General features: G+C 38.1%; 1 protein-coding gene across 1 annotated transcript in view; it reads left to right on the top strand.

The window, feature by feature from the left end:
* The window catches only part of DSG1 (desmoglein 1), a gene marked incomplete at both ends in the record, with an annotated part of 37,619 nt that extends 29,257 nt beyond the window's left edge, over positions 1–8,362 (top strand). Inside the window, 5 exons of the mRNA XM_082853641.1 lie at positions 1,278–1,541; positions 2,759–2,892; positions 3,128–3,200; positions 5,045–5,250; positions 7,322–8,362. Coding sequence (XP_082709767.1) covers positions 1,278–1,541; positions 2,759–2,892; positions 3,128–3,200; positions 5,045–5,250; positions 7,322–8,362 — 1,718 coding nt within the window. The remainder of the gene's footprint in view (positions 1–1,277; positions 1,542–2,758; positions 2,893–3,127; positions 3,201–5,044; positions 5,251–7,321) is intronic.
* Positions 8,363–14,276: the final 5,914 nt, after the last annotated feature.

The raw sequence follows: 14,276 nt of genomic DNA, 5'->3' as shown, positions 1-14,276 counted from the left end.
AAAATAAATGTAGTTTTTAAAATGTTTATTACAAATCGAAATGTTTATTCCATCTACATATAAAGTTTATTTCAGTGCTGAAATTGTCTTAAGCAATTGCTAGTTTACTCCTTTTCTTACATCCAACATCAAGCTTAATTGGACACATGAAAGAGAAATTGGAACTTTAATTTACTAAACTGTAGGCTGATGGCAAATAGGGAGCATTCCCTTTGTCATTAAAAAATACCACCTTCTGGGGATAAACATTAGATCTGATGATAATAATAAAAATAACAAAAACAGTAACAGTACAATAGAATTGTTGTATTCCAACAAAACAGTAACAATAGAATCAGCATAGCTGGGCTGAAAGGGCTTGGGCTTTGATATCAGATAGACTGTATGTAAAGCTATCTCTGTTATGTACTTCCAGGGATATCTTTATTCATTTATCCAGAAACTAAGTATCGAATTCTAACCAAACATCAGCCATTGTGCCGGATTCTAGAGTGACATCAATGGACAAAGTCTAACAACAGCGCTTACATCTATATAGTAGAAATAATAATAACAATAATAGTAACTTGCTGAAGCCAACAGCAATTGTGGAACCATTAAGTTGAAACAAATCACAGATGTCTCTCCTCCTGTGTTTCGTCAACAAACACAATAATTTACTGAAACTTTGAAGGATAAGAAAAAAGCAAATTTGGAGTATCTGCTTGTGAAACAAAAGTGCTTCATTTTATTGATATGAAGATTCCCCTCCCCCAATAGTGCCAAATTCCCTCTCCTATGAGTTGTTTGAACTGTTGGTTGTGAGTTTGAGGATATGCTACTTTATCAGTAGGAGATTTTTATACAAATGACTGACCAATCTGCCCAAAGTCTGTTGGTTTTGTCAGCCCATCAAAGGAAAAAAGACAAGAACTGAAGATGAAAGACAGTAAAACAGCAAGCAAAACCTAGTCTAATACATGGAGAAGTGTGCAACACATGGTCTAGAAATGTCTCCACAGTGGCTTATGACACACTGCTGACCAATACATAATGTGGTGCTTACTGTGTATGTTTCTCAACACATAGGACAGTTTTTCTCAAGCACTAATATTTATTCATAATGGTTTGATTTAAAAGCTGAGTCACAGACAAGAGACAATATGCGGAGTTACTGGATTGGTGGGAATAAACACATTGAAATAAGTACTGATGCAAAGAGAAAATAGTTTTGTATTGTCCAAAAATTATTACGCTAAATGTATAAAATATTTCTTTCATTTTAAACCTTGTTACAGATGCTCTTCATAAAACTTCTACTGGTACAATTATTATTAAACTTGAAAGTGATTCCAGGGAAGATGATAATAATACCAGTACTAGCACAAATGGCCTTACTTCCTCAGATGTTACCACTGATGCCAACAAAAACGCTGGCACTGTTAGCGCAAATACTTTTGGTGTAGGTCGCACCACTGCTTTTCGTCTAATAAAAGAGGATAATGTATATTTTGGTCCTGCTGGCATTGGACTACTCATCATGGGATTCTTGATCCTAGGATGTAAGTACTTTAACAGTCCTGTTTTTATGTGCCCCCTAAAAAATTGTGGAGAGGAAACAAGTTTTCTGATCCTTTGATGACATATATTTTACAAATCCTTATTTTGTGCAATTATCAAGAAATTTCTATGTTTGGTGTTGGGTTTATGACATGAAAAAAAACATCAAACAACTTGACCCCTTAGAGAGCAGTGGAGGATAAAAACTTTTTTGCTTTGAATCTCAGTGTAATAGGAAAGTACCATAACAGACAGGTTCAAATTGCTATTTGAGTGAAGAAGACAGTCAGAAATAACTGACTGAAACAATCAGAAAAGGCTACATAGAGAAAGTAAACTCTGAGTTGGGTTTTAACAGATGAATAGGAGGTAGCCTAGTGGACAAGAAAAGGGGAACAGAATATAAAAAGAAAAAAAATCCATGTGCAAAATCCCAAAAGAATGAGAGTGCAAGTAACTGAAATAAAGGACTCCAGCATAGAAGAAATAAAGGATGTACTTGAGAGCATGGTGAGAGTCGAGTCTAGAAAGATAGGCAGGGGCTAGACCTTGAAGGGATTTCATGCTGTGCCAAAGCTGCACAGCCTAAGGAAAGGAGAGCAAAATAGATGAAAAATTAAACTCCAGCTTCTAAATTCAATTGTCTGAGTCCTTCAAAGTTTACCCAAGTTTTCTGAGCCTTGCTTTGGCCAACTGTGAAATAATAAAACTTACTTCACAACAATACTTAGATAATGAAAAGGAAGTACCATGCATGGAAGCATTTAGAGATAGACCACATTTATGGTCACTAGAGTGGACCTAGTCAAGGAGCTAGACATGAGGGTATAATATCCAATGGATTCTTCAGGTGGTCTTTAACATTGCCTTGGATGATGATAGAAATTAGAGTGGCGATGAGCCAGATGCTACAGTCTCTGAGGAATATTTTTCCTTTAATATTTTCCTAAGTAATGACAGGGAAAAGACTCATCTGCTTTAATAGTATAATATGATCTGTAATCTGAATACTATATAACAAGTAAAAATTGATTGCGGTCTGAGGCTCACATTGATTTTGGTATCTCACCATTATTCAGCTTGTTTTCTGAAACTTTCATAATAATGTTAGAATCAAATGGAGTTATATTAGGGGTTCAAATTTAATCATAAAAGCAGGTTGTTTTGTTTTAATATGGTCCCACTGCTAATTGCAATATTCCTATCTTTTCACCATCAGTGGTCCCACTTTTGTTGATGTTTTGTGACTGTGGAGGTGTCCCTGGTTATAGGGCCAGCTTTAAGCCTGTTCCCGAATGTACGGATGGAGCAATGCATTCATGGGCGGTGGAAGGACCGCAGCCTAAACTTGTGGTAAGTGCTCACTAACAGTCTAGGTTGTTATTTGTTCTGGGATAGCCGATGGGGAAAACGAAGAGAAAGGTACATCAAAATTAGATGACAGTAACCGGGGAAGCCTTTCTAAATGAGGTTCAGATTACTTTCAGTATCCTTTTAGAAAATCTGAGGTAATTTGAGAACAAACCCAGTGTATAATTATTGAAAGAAAAGAATCATTACAAATGGGAAAATGTTTCCTGTCCTTTAGGATTTGACCAATATCGGTGCACCACAAATACCACCCAATAATGCAGATACTATTGAGTGCATTGACAACTCAGGTAAGAAAAATTTTTTTTAAGTTTTCATAGTTCAAATGACTAGCGAGGAACTCTATTCTCTGTCTTTGCATACCTTACCATTTCTCAATTGTCTTATCTTTACAATTGTTCCCATCATTCTTTTTTAAATGACTAATTTGCAAATTAAATGATAAAGAAAAACCTACAATACTTATTATTCTTTTAGGTTGCATTTTTAAAAATCTTCTTCAATCATCAGAGAGTACACAAGAGATGACCTGATTAGGATTTCTATAAATAGGAGAGAAGTACTGAATTGTAACCAGAAGTCAATTTTGGCTGAGATTTTTTTGTCTAATAGAGCAATTGTTATTTATTAAAAACCACTAATTTGAATTAAAGTACAGCCCTATTAAATAGACGTATGCTCATTTATTGAGGCCAGCATCTGCCTCCACAATTCACAAAATCAGTCTAAGAAAAAGAGGAATAAATTTTAAAAACTCATATCTTTGAAAATAATTGTACTGTCTTGCCTTATTTCAAGGTAAATAAATATTATTGATTCTCTTATTTTTCATTCAGTCTTTTTCAAACTTGTGATCATGACTTTTCCACTTTGAACTCTTCAAAATGTAAAAGACATAGGAATGTTTATGACTTATAGAACTGGACCACATTCAGAAGACTGGAGAGGCTAGTCTGTAAACTTATTTCTCCCCCTGAGGTGTCCATTATTGTTAATGACCCCAACACCCTCCACCTAAAAAGCAGAAACTCATTTTTGACTCCCTTATCTCCCTATTCATTGACACTCAGTCAGTTCTCAAGATTTGTCAAATCCTCAAATCCACCAGGATTTATTTATGCATTTATTCTCTCATTAAGTCTACAAACCTTGAACAAAGCACAGTGAGAGGCACCAGAGCAAGAAGTATGAAACACTATACCTAAACTCAAGATCTTCAAAATATGAAAGCCATAGGACACCTACCCCATTGTCAACACTTTCTCTGTCCATGGCACTTCCATAGTCTGGGCCATCCTTTTATCTCACCTGCCTGGAATTTTGTAACAGGCTTCTACTCACCCCTCACAATCAAGTGCAAATCCCAGAGTCTTCATGCAAACCCATCCCCTCACCATAGCCATGGCCTCTTCTCTGAATGCCCTGGAGGCCCTGTGCTTCTAATAATACATTGAGTATTCTTATACTGTTTTTTTTCTTAAGTTTTAGAATTTGGGTATTTTCCCCCAATTTGAAATCAAACTCTCTAAGGCATAGATAGGGTTTTATAACCTCTGTGGAGCCCCCGATCCCAGCACAACATACAGTAGTATCTCAAATAATTACTGAATTAACAAATTGATTAATAATATTATTTTGAACTCAATATCATATTTGCATCTCCTTTCTTTATGTATTACCTTCATTTTTATTTATTTATTTATTTATTTTTGGCTGCATTGGGTCTTCGTTGCTGTGCGCGGGCTTTAGTTGTGGCGAGCAGGGGCTACTCTTTGTTGCGGTGCCCGGGCTTCTCATTTTGGTGGCTTCTCTTGTTGCAGAGCACAGGCTCTAGGCATGTGGGCTTCAGTAGTTGTGGAATGCGGGCTCAGTAGTTGTGGCGCACTGGCTTAGTTGCTCCTTCCTGGACCAGGGATCGAATCTGTGTCCCCTGCATTGGCAGGCAGATTCCTAACCACTGTGCCACCAGGGAAGTCCTGTATTACCTTCATTTTATTTCTTTGCTCACTCACAACTGTGTACTTAAATGGAGAAACTATACATTACAGTAAGTTACTAATTTTTAGTTTACAATACGCTAGAGAAAAAACAGTTTACAGGAGAAAGTAAAATTTAATTTGATCAACACTTTTAGGGGTTTACACAAATGAGTATCATGGCAGAAAAATGCAAGATCTTGGAGGAGGAGAAAGAACGACAGCATTGGAACTGGTGGATGGAGTTAAAACATCAGGACAACCTAAGATATGTCAAGAATATTCTGGAACATTAAGAAGTTCTATGAGGGACTGTAGAGAAGGAGGGCTGAATATGAACTTCATGGAAAGTTACTTCTGCCAGGTAAGCTCTCTATCCCCATGCCTTCCTTTCCATCCTGCACCCATATCTCTACCCCAGGCCCCCACTATTTCCCAACAGGGCTTTGGTGCGTGTTTCCTAACTAGGTTCCCAGCCTCTGGTCTTTACACCTGACAATCTATATTCCTGCTGAATAGTATTTCTCAAACTCTGACTTGAGCGCTTTACTCCCCCACTTTAAAACAACCAGTGGCTCCCAGCTCTGTTTTGTCTGTGGCGTGAAGTCCATCTCCTTCACACGGCAATTAACCAATGGACCTCTTCCCTCGCGCCCTGACATCTCCAATTATTCCTTGCCAGCCACCCTGCTTGCCAAGCCCCTTTGCCTTGTTCACACTGGTCTACTGCCCTCCATGTCTTTGCTTATGCTGTGCTCATCCTGGAATGCTTTTACCTGATCTCTCTCACAAACCCACACTCATCTTTCTATCCGGTTCAGACACCCCTGCCTTTCTGAAGTTTTTACTGTGAATCCTCTCATCCAAAACAGCGTTGATGTTTCTTTATGTGTATCTCTGTAGTACTCTGTTTGTACATTTTATAGAACATACCATTGCTAAAATCTGTTGGTTACATGTCCACCACCGTTTTTAGTGCCTCGTCTGCATGGGCTCTACATTATGTTGCCAGTACCTGGCTCAGTTCCAAGCACAGAGTAAACATGCAATAAGGGTGGGTCCAAGAGCCATAGTACATTTCCAGGACATTCTAAGAAGCAGAGAGAATTAATTTTGCCATCTTCAGGTAGAGACAGAATTTCCCGTGGTTCTACCCCATATGATACTTAAACCTTCAGATATTTCCTACCTCTGATACTGTCTCTGATACATTTATGTCCTTCTACACACGGGCCTAAAATACAGTCATTAACTCTCCTAATGAGAGGGTGGCTGATATTTTGAACTGAACTACTAGTAAAAGCCTTCCAACTAGCAGCAAATAATAAGGGGACAGTTGCTGAAATCCATAGGTATACTTCCTATCCATGTCCCTACAAATGAATATCATTTTCATGAAACATTCCATTTCTGCCTCACAACTTTTGCACTTGTATCTCCTTCTGCCCAGAACACTCTCTCTGCTTTACTGTCCCCGTGACTTTAGTCTCTGAACAACCATCACTTTAGGAGATGCTGTCCCTGAACTCTCTGTCTGAAAGAGCAACCCTATCCCTCTCTACTCCTTTACTCTGCACCTCCTAACAAATACGTTTATGTGTTGTCTGGCTCATCCTACTGAACTGTAAGCCCTGTGAGAGAGGGACTTTATCTGGTTTTGTTCATTACTTTATTGCCAACTTCCTAAGAGAGTGTCTGCCAAATAGTAAGGACTCAAAAACTATTTTTGAATTGAAATGGCACAATGAGTTGGTTTGCTAATAAAGGTATTTCTGCTTAACCTGAAAGTTTGCAATCCAACATTACAAACAAAAGAGATGCAATAAAAGTACACGTCTGTGAGCTTTCACTTTGAATTGGAGGAGATTCTATTTTTAAGAACTGTCTTTGGTCACCTTCAATTCTGAATCCAAAAGTGGCATAGACCCAGAGTCAAATTTTCCTGTTATTTTGCTTAAAAAGCCACACTGAAATAAATCTTCATGGAACCACCATATTCACTTCATCTGAAGGAAGAAAAGCACAATTCTGAATGAACCCAAATCAACTATGAACTACCTAATTTAAACAAATCCAAAAAAATACACAATTTTGGTATACTTTAAGTTCAATGTTTTTAAGTATACCTCCTTCTAACTTGGTTGCAAAATCATTCACGTGATTCCTTTTGTGCTTTTGTGTCCCAAGTGCACTAAGATGAAGAAGTCCATCTAAATAAATATCAAAATGTATTATCCAAATTACAGTTAAAATAATTCCTAACCAAATTCTTTCAAGTAAGTATATAATAACTTCTAAAGAATCTCTAGAAGATGTTAGAATTTTGTTTTATATATTTTTTTTGGTAAAGCTCTGGAAAAAAATAATGATAAAGACCTCTATTACTGTTAAAAATGTATTCATCATTTCATTTTCTCTTTCTTCTACAAATTCAGAAAGCGTATGCTTATGCAGATGAAGACGAAGCACGCCCATCCAATGACTGTTTGCTCATATATGATATTGAAGGTGTAGGTTCCCCTGCGGGCTCTGTGGGTTGTTGTAGCTTCATTGGAGAAGACTTGGATGACAGCTTTTTGGATACACTGGGGCCTAAATTTAAGAAGTTGGCAGATATCAGCCTGGGAAAAGGAGTAGAACCATATCCAGACCCTGATCCCTCTTGGTCACCTGACAGCACTGAACCGATCTGCCCTCTGCAGGGAACAGAGCCCATTGGTAGTGGACACCCACACACCTCCCCACATTTCGGCACCACCACCATCATTTCTGAGAGTAACTACCCCTCGGGACCTGGGGTACAGCATCCTATTCCTGATCCTCTGGGCTATGGTAATGTCACTTTAACTGAGTCTTACACCACCTTGGGGACTCTGAAGCCCTCTGTCCACGTTCACGATAACCGACATGCATCAAACGTGGTGGTGACAGAGAGGGTGGTCGGGCCAATCTCTGGTGCCAATCTGCATGGGATGTTAGAGATGCCTGACTTCAGAGATGGGTCAAATGTTATAGTGACAGAAAGGGTAATAACACCTGGTTCAAGCCTGCCCTCCACTTTGACCATCCCTGATCCTAGAGAGTCTTCAAATGTAGTAGTGACAGAAAGAGTAATCCAGCCAACTTCCGGCCTAGTGGGCAATCTGAGTGTGCACCCCAATTTATCAAACACCCACAATGTGGTTATGACAGAGAAGGTAGTTTCAGGCTCTGGCATGACTGGCATTAGTGGCCCAGCTGGGCTAGGTGGAGGCAGTGGCATAGGCAGCAGTGGCCTGGTGGGCAGTGGTGCTGGCATTGGGCTGAGCAGCCTGGGAGGGGGCGGGGGCCTGAGTAGCAGCATCGGGGGCACATCCACCATTGGCCACTTGAGGGGCTCCTCTGAGCATCACTTTAGCAATACCCTAGGATCTGCCCCCCCTATCACAGCCCGAAGTCGAATTACAACGTACAGTACAGGACAATATACCAAGTAGCCAGGACCCCAGCACGCTTTTGCTCAGTGATTGTGATTTAGGTTTAATTCCCACCACCCAAAAACTAACAGTGTGATTTAAGACGCACAGCCAGGTGCTAAGAAAATTGTGGAACAAGGTGAGACACCTCAGTGAGAAAAATACATGGAAATAGTGCTGTTGGGCAAGAGCTCTCCTGAGCATTTGTAGACTTTTTTCTTATAGTCATACTAACAGAATCATGACCGTGAACTAAAACTTGAGACAGGGTCTTCTTTGTGCCTGGATGGCCTGTAGGGTCTTCTTGGTTTTTGTGTGGCCTGTAGTGTATCTCCAGCACATGGAATAAATAAAACTTGGTCACGTAAAAGCACTGGCCTTAAGATGGCAATTGGCATTGCTCTCCTTGCTCTGTTTTGAATTGCCATGTAGCTCAGGCGATATTTAAATAAAACTAAACATGCAATATGCGCTCAAGTATGTGGGAAGAATTTGAAATATGCCCCAAATGCCTTGTCAATTTTGCAGATAATATAAATAAAAATCCAATCACATATTTAGACCAGGGTTAACCATTAAAGAAAAAAATGGCTACTCTGCCAAGTCCACAAGCCACCAAGCACTCCCACCTTAATAACTGCACTAGATGAAACAAACTTCAAATTAGGAAATGTTTCCTGGGAGGGAAATTCCGTAAGAGGGTGGCAACATAGTGAGATTGATTGGGAGTGAACTGGTCTAGATCTTGAGATGGGGCTTCAGCTATAATTCCTACGGAGTCAAGGACTTCTCTGATTCTAGTTTGTGTCTAGTGGTAGATGCAATATTGATGCATATTGCATACTGGTAAAGTTGCAGGATATCACACGCATTTTTCCCTTTACCACTGTGACTCTGACTTAATAAAGGAAAACCTGCCAAGTATACTTCTCAGGCTGAAGCAAGTAACACCTGACATGGTAAATTACCTTCCAAAGAAGTAGACGGGAATTGCATTGTATTTTCAGATTTGTGTTTTTAGTAAGTGTTATTCATTTATATACAGCTCTTTATTACACATCTCCTAAGATAAAATAATTGACTTAGACTGAGCTGTGAAAAAAAGCCTGCAGTATAGTTACGCTTTGGGGAAATTTTTTAAGGGGATCTAAAAAAAAGTTTTTAGCACATGTAAAATATTTAATGGGGGAAGTTAGAATTGTTCACTAAATAATACCGTACTATTAGTTTCAATTGAGTTTACTCTTAGTTTTAATTGAGTTTAGTACTTTTTAAAATAACCCTCTGCTGCTATTTTGAAGAGATCAGCTAGGAACTTTTAACAGAGTTTATGACATTGTGTTAATGGGAATGAAATTGTACTAGACAATCCAATTTCCTTACTCTATCCCACCTCCTAACCGAATTTTCTCATTAACCTAAATTTTACTTTTCTGATTTGATTTGTCAATAAGCTCTTGGATTATATATGCTCCAATTTATAGATAGTTTCTAAATTATATAGTATACTTTTCTAACTTCAAAATTTAATAATGTCCTATTTATGATGAGTCATTTCTATGAATTTGCTACATAGTGTTACCTGATTAAAATCTCTAAATAGAATCAAAGCATTCTTAGAGGTAAATTTACTATTGTATGGTAGAGGAATTTTTTTCTCTTTTCTAAATTCAATGTTAATATTTGCTCACTAATGTGAAACTGGATATGGCAAAAATATTTTAAGGATTAGTCCCCCCAGTTACTCAAATTTCCCAGAGTGTTATAAGATCAAAGAATAGTTATTGGACTTCCAACACTTGTCAAAGGGGGATGGTGAGTGAATTATTTTACCCAGAGCTATTTCCCTCTATGTTATAGCAGATGATGTCAATATTTTCAAAGCCACAATACACATCTTATTTTAACTCTGTACACTATGTAAAATTTTGATAGTCTGTAGCATGCCAAAATGCAGAGGTGTAAATAGAATCATTCACAGGGAGTCTTTTTCTAATTTCTTTCTCCCATTTGGAGGTTCCATTAATAATGGGTAATCTTTACAGAAATAAAGTCAAAAGCTACTTATTGAAATATACTTCAGTATGCCTGGGTCCAGGATTTTGAAGAAATAAAAATAATAATAATTATTATTATTATTATTTTTGCGGTACGCGGCCCTCTCACTGTTGTGGTCTCTCCCGTTGCGGAGCACAGGCTCCGGACGCGCAGGCTCAGCGGCCAGGGCTAACGGTCCCAGCCACTCCGCGGCATGTGGGATCCTCCCAGATCGGGGCGTGTACCCGTGTCCCCTGCATCGGAAGGCGGACTCTCAACCACTGCGCCACCAGGGAAGCCCAGAAATAATTATTAATTAATTGTTAGTATTTGTCACTTTGATATGACATATCATCAGAAGTGTTTTCTTAAGACTCCTGATATCTTCCAGAAATGTTTTTTAGATTGTCTGACAAATGCCAGAGCAACCATCCTTAATAACTATTGTTATTAAGATCCATTAGTTACATAAAACCATGGGAGATACAAGGAGAAAAAAATGGCAGTATTAGTCATCAGTCTTTCTAGGAAGATACTTTCAAATCAGACTCTTTTTTTCATGTTTACACATTGATGTTCTAACTCTTTATCCCTAAATTTTAAAATTACCTTTTTAAGACAGCAACCATTCTAACAGTCATTTAAAGGCATGTAATTGTTTTTAATGAACAGCCTTTAGGAAGAATTTAATCCTTCTCTTTAGACGCTTTACTCTAACTCACATACTTTACGTCATTCCATAGACGTAAAGATATGAAAATTATTTTATAAGTGAATAGTTATAATTCAAACCCATAATGAAAGCTGAGTCTCAGATCAACTTGCTCCTAACAAAAGAGAAGGAAAAAAGAGTGATTTAATCGTTATGTGTATATAGTTTGAAAACAAAGCGTTTAATATTTATAAAACATCTCCCTTTCCAAAGAGGTAGTCCTTAGAGGCAAAAATTAGTGTATTATAAATACTTTATTATTTAATATCAACCAAAATACCATCTTGAGCTAATTTTGACATTGAATTCCAAATACATCTACTACATATTATTAGCCTCTCTGTATGTTGACTGATGTAAATGTATTTGCTCTGAAAAATTTACGGAAAAAGTATCTATTTCAGGTTATTTCTAGGGCTTCATTTGGACATCTGTTCTACATTTGTATATAAAGTTTTTAGCCTCATAATGTTCATTCAATGTATAATGTTCTGACAGAATTTTAATTATATCGCTTCAAAAATTACATATTCACTCTGACTGGATGTTTCTAGTTATAGACAGAATTCATTTCTGAATTTATACCAACATTTGAATGTCAGCCAGTGTATAACACATATGACAGTCTTCGACTTTAGCAAGAGTTTAAAGGTGTTATAATCTCGGCTAAAATGGCCCCGGCTTTTTCAGAAAGACATTTGAAGCCCAAAACAAACTTTTGAAAGTATTGCCACATTTCCCCATGCCTATTTAATCAATTCCAACCTTTGAGGGGACTTCTGGTGTTTGTAAGACCTATTTCACATTGCACTAGAATACACCGGTCCATATAGATTATTAGTATCCATGAAACAGAATCTGTCTTCCAGTTCCAGATTATTCAATTCATGTTAGGACAAAAGCATAAATGGATCAACCTGTTCTCCATCAAATAATTTTAAAACAATGAATAATCTATTGTTTAGGTGTCTATATTCCTCCATCTAGTTATATTTGAATTACTAAACACTGTCATCAAGCTGTACTTAGTCTAACCTATTTTTCTTTCGTTATTTTACGAGTATTTTTAGACTTTAATATTCATCTTGGGTGATGTTTACAACAAGGTGCTTTCCTTCAAGTTTCAGTATAAAAACTCTTGGATTATTTGGGTGTTAGTTCCTTGCTTGGTCATCTGTTGGCTACATTAAGTTGGTCTGTAATTTCTAAAGAGTTATGTTTACAGCAATAAAATGCTTAATATGCCTTCATTACCTTTTCTGAATTGCAAGGTGGGGATGGGTCTTAGAATATAGGGAATAATTAGAGATTATCAAATCTAGTTATTATTTTCAGTCCATAGAGATCATTATTTTATTTTCACACTGTTAAGGTTTTTCATTTTCTGTTTCCTAAATCGTTTTTTCTCATGTTTACTGGGGAGCCTGCTCTCCAGAGTACTGCTTAGTAAATGTCAGAACACAGCGTTAAGCAGCCTCATGCAATAAGTAGATGACCAATAACGTGCATTTTAAGCTTTTATTTGATACTTTTAGCATCTTTATGCTTTCATATTTTTCTCTTTCATATTCTAATTTTTGTTTACACCAGCACTTTATTTCTTTTAAATGGCTTTTCTTCTTATTTGCTTTTAAAATCAAACACTTTCCTCTTTATTGGGGTGCATCTCCTTTGTGCTCTCCAATGCCACCTTCAGAACATTATCATCTTCGTCGTGCACAAAACCTTCCCCTTTTCAGACACATGCGATCTGCTTATATCCCCCTCCCACTCTTCTCCTTGTGCCATTTCCTGACCTCTTAATAACGTCCCCACTTTTACTAAAGACTGTTGTATTCTGGCTCACAGTCTTCTGTGGCCTCTCCACCTCCATGGACGAGGCACTCAGCATCCCATATTCTCAGCTCTTACGCCTCCATTCCCCCAGCCACCTCAGTCACTTGCTTCTTTGTCATAACCCAGCATGGCAGGACCTTGGATGCCTCAGTTTCACTTCCTCCTATCCTTCCAGCTCACTTGCTTATGAATTCCGATTGTTGCAATTCCTCCACTTCATCAAAGCTTCCATTCTTTGGACTCCCACCGCTTTCTCAGTATCTGTCAGCTTCACCTCCCTTCTTGTCTAATCAAACTTCATGAGTCCAACTGTCACCTCTTGAAGCATACCTTCTACCTCCTTGCCCTGCTCCCCCTTTCATATCCCAAATCTTTTACCCCCGCATTTCTGTCTGCACACAAACAGCTAAACAAATGATTGAAGTGAGTTGACTTTTTTCATTTTAAATACTCGATTTCAGATCTCAGGTTAACATCACATGCTTCCCTAATCCTAGCTGATTCTGTGAGAGACTTCTCATCTCATTACACCATATTACTATTCCATACTGTCTCTGTCCTCAACCCTCCCACACCTCCTCTTCCCTCCTTATTCTCAGTTGATGACCTAATCCTATTGTTCACTGAGAAAATAAAAGTCATCTTCTTCTGCCAAACCTGCACAGACACCCGTTACACCCATATTATTCCCCCACCGTATTGCAATGGAGTTAGTGTCCTACTCATATAAAAAGACAATTCCCCATTTAAGCTCAAGGACTTTGCTCCTTCCTTAACACTCTCTTTCCTATTCTCGCTCTCTCTCTCTCTCTCTCTCTCTCCCTCTCCCTCTGCCTATCTCTCTGTATCTCCCTCTCTCGCTCTCTCCCCTACCCCAGAACATTTCCATCAGCACCCTTCCCTGTGGCTACTGTCTCATTTTTTCTTTGTTTATTTCACCAAATTTCCTAAGACTCATGTACACGTGCTTTCCTATCTTTACCATGTCCCATGAGACTACAACATTCACCCATCAGCCCATTAGAATGGCCCTTGTCAAATTTGTCTAAGACCTATACAACACCAAATACAAGGCCTACTTTTCTGTTCTGTCCTTTCTTATTTGTTGTAAAGAATCTGAAAACAGTGACTGTTCTCTCTTCCTTGAAACATTCTTCTTTCGTGGCTTTTATAACACCATCCTCTAGGGATATTGATTATATTTCATTGGCCACTCTCTCTCTTATTATTTTTTGTTTATTCCCCAACTACCCAATCTTTAAATGGTAGTGTTCCCCTAAAGTTTGTCCCAAGACCTCTCCTGTTAACACTCTACATTATCTCTATGATAACTCATCCAAGCCCCTTTCT

The sequence above is a fragment of the Leucopleurus acutus genome, assembly GCF_964270905.1.
Source record: "Leucopleurus acutus genome assembly, chromosome: 13".
Classification (NCBI taxonomy): Eukaryota; Metazoa; Chordata; class Mammalia; order Artiodactyla; family Delphinidae; genus Leucopleurus; species Leucopleurus acutus.
This window is presented reverse-complemented; position numbering and strand designations above follow the sequence as displayed.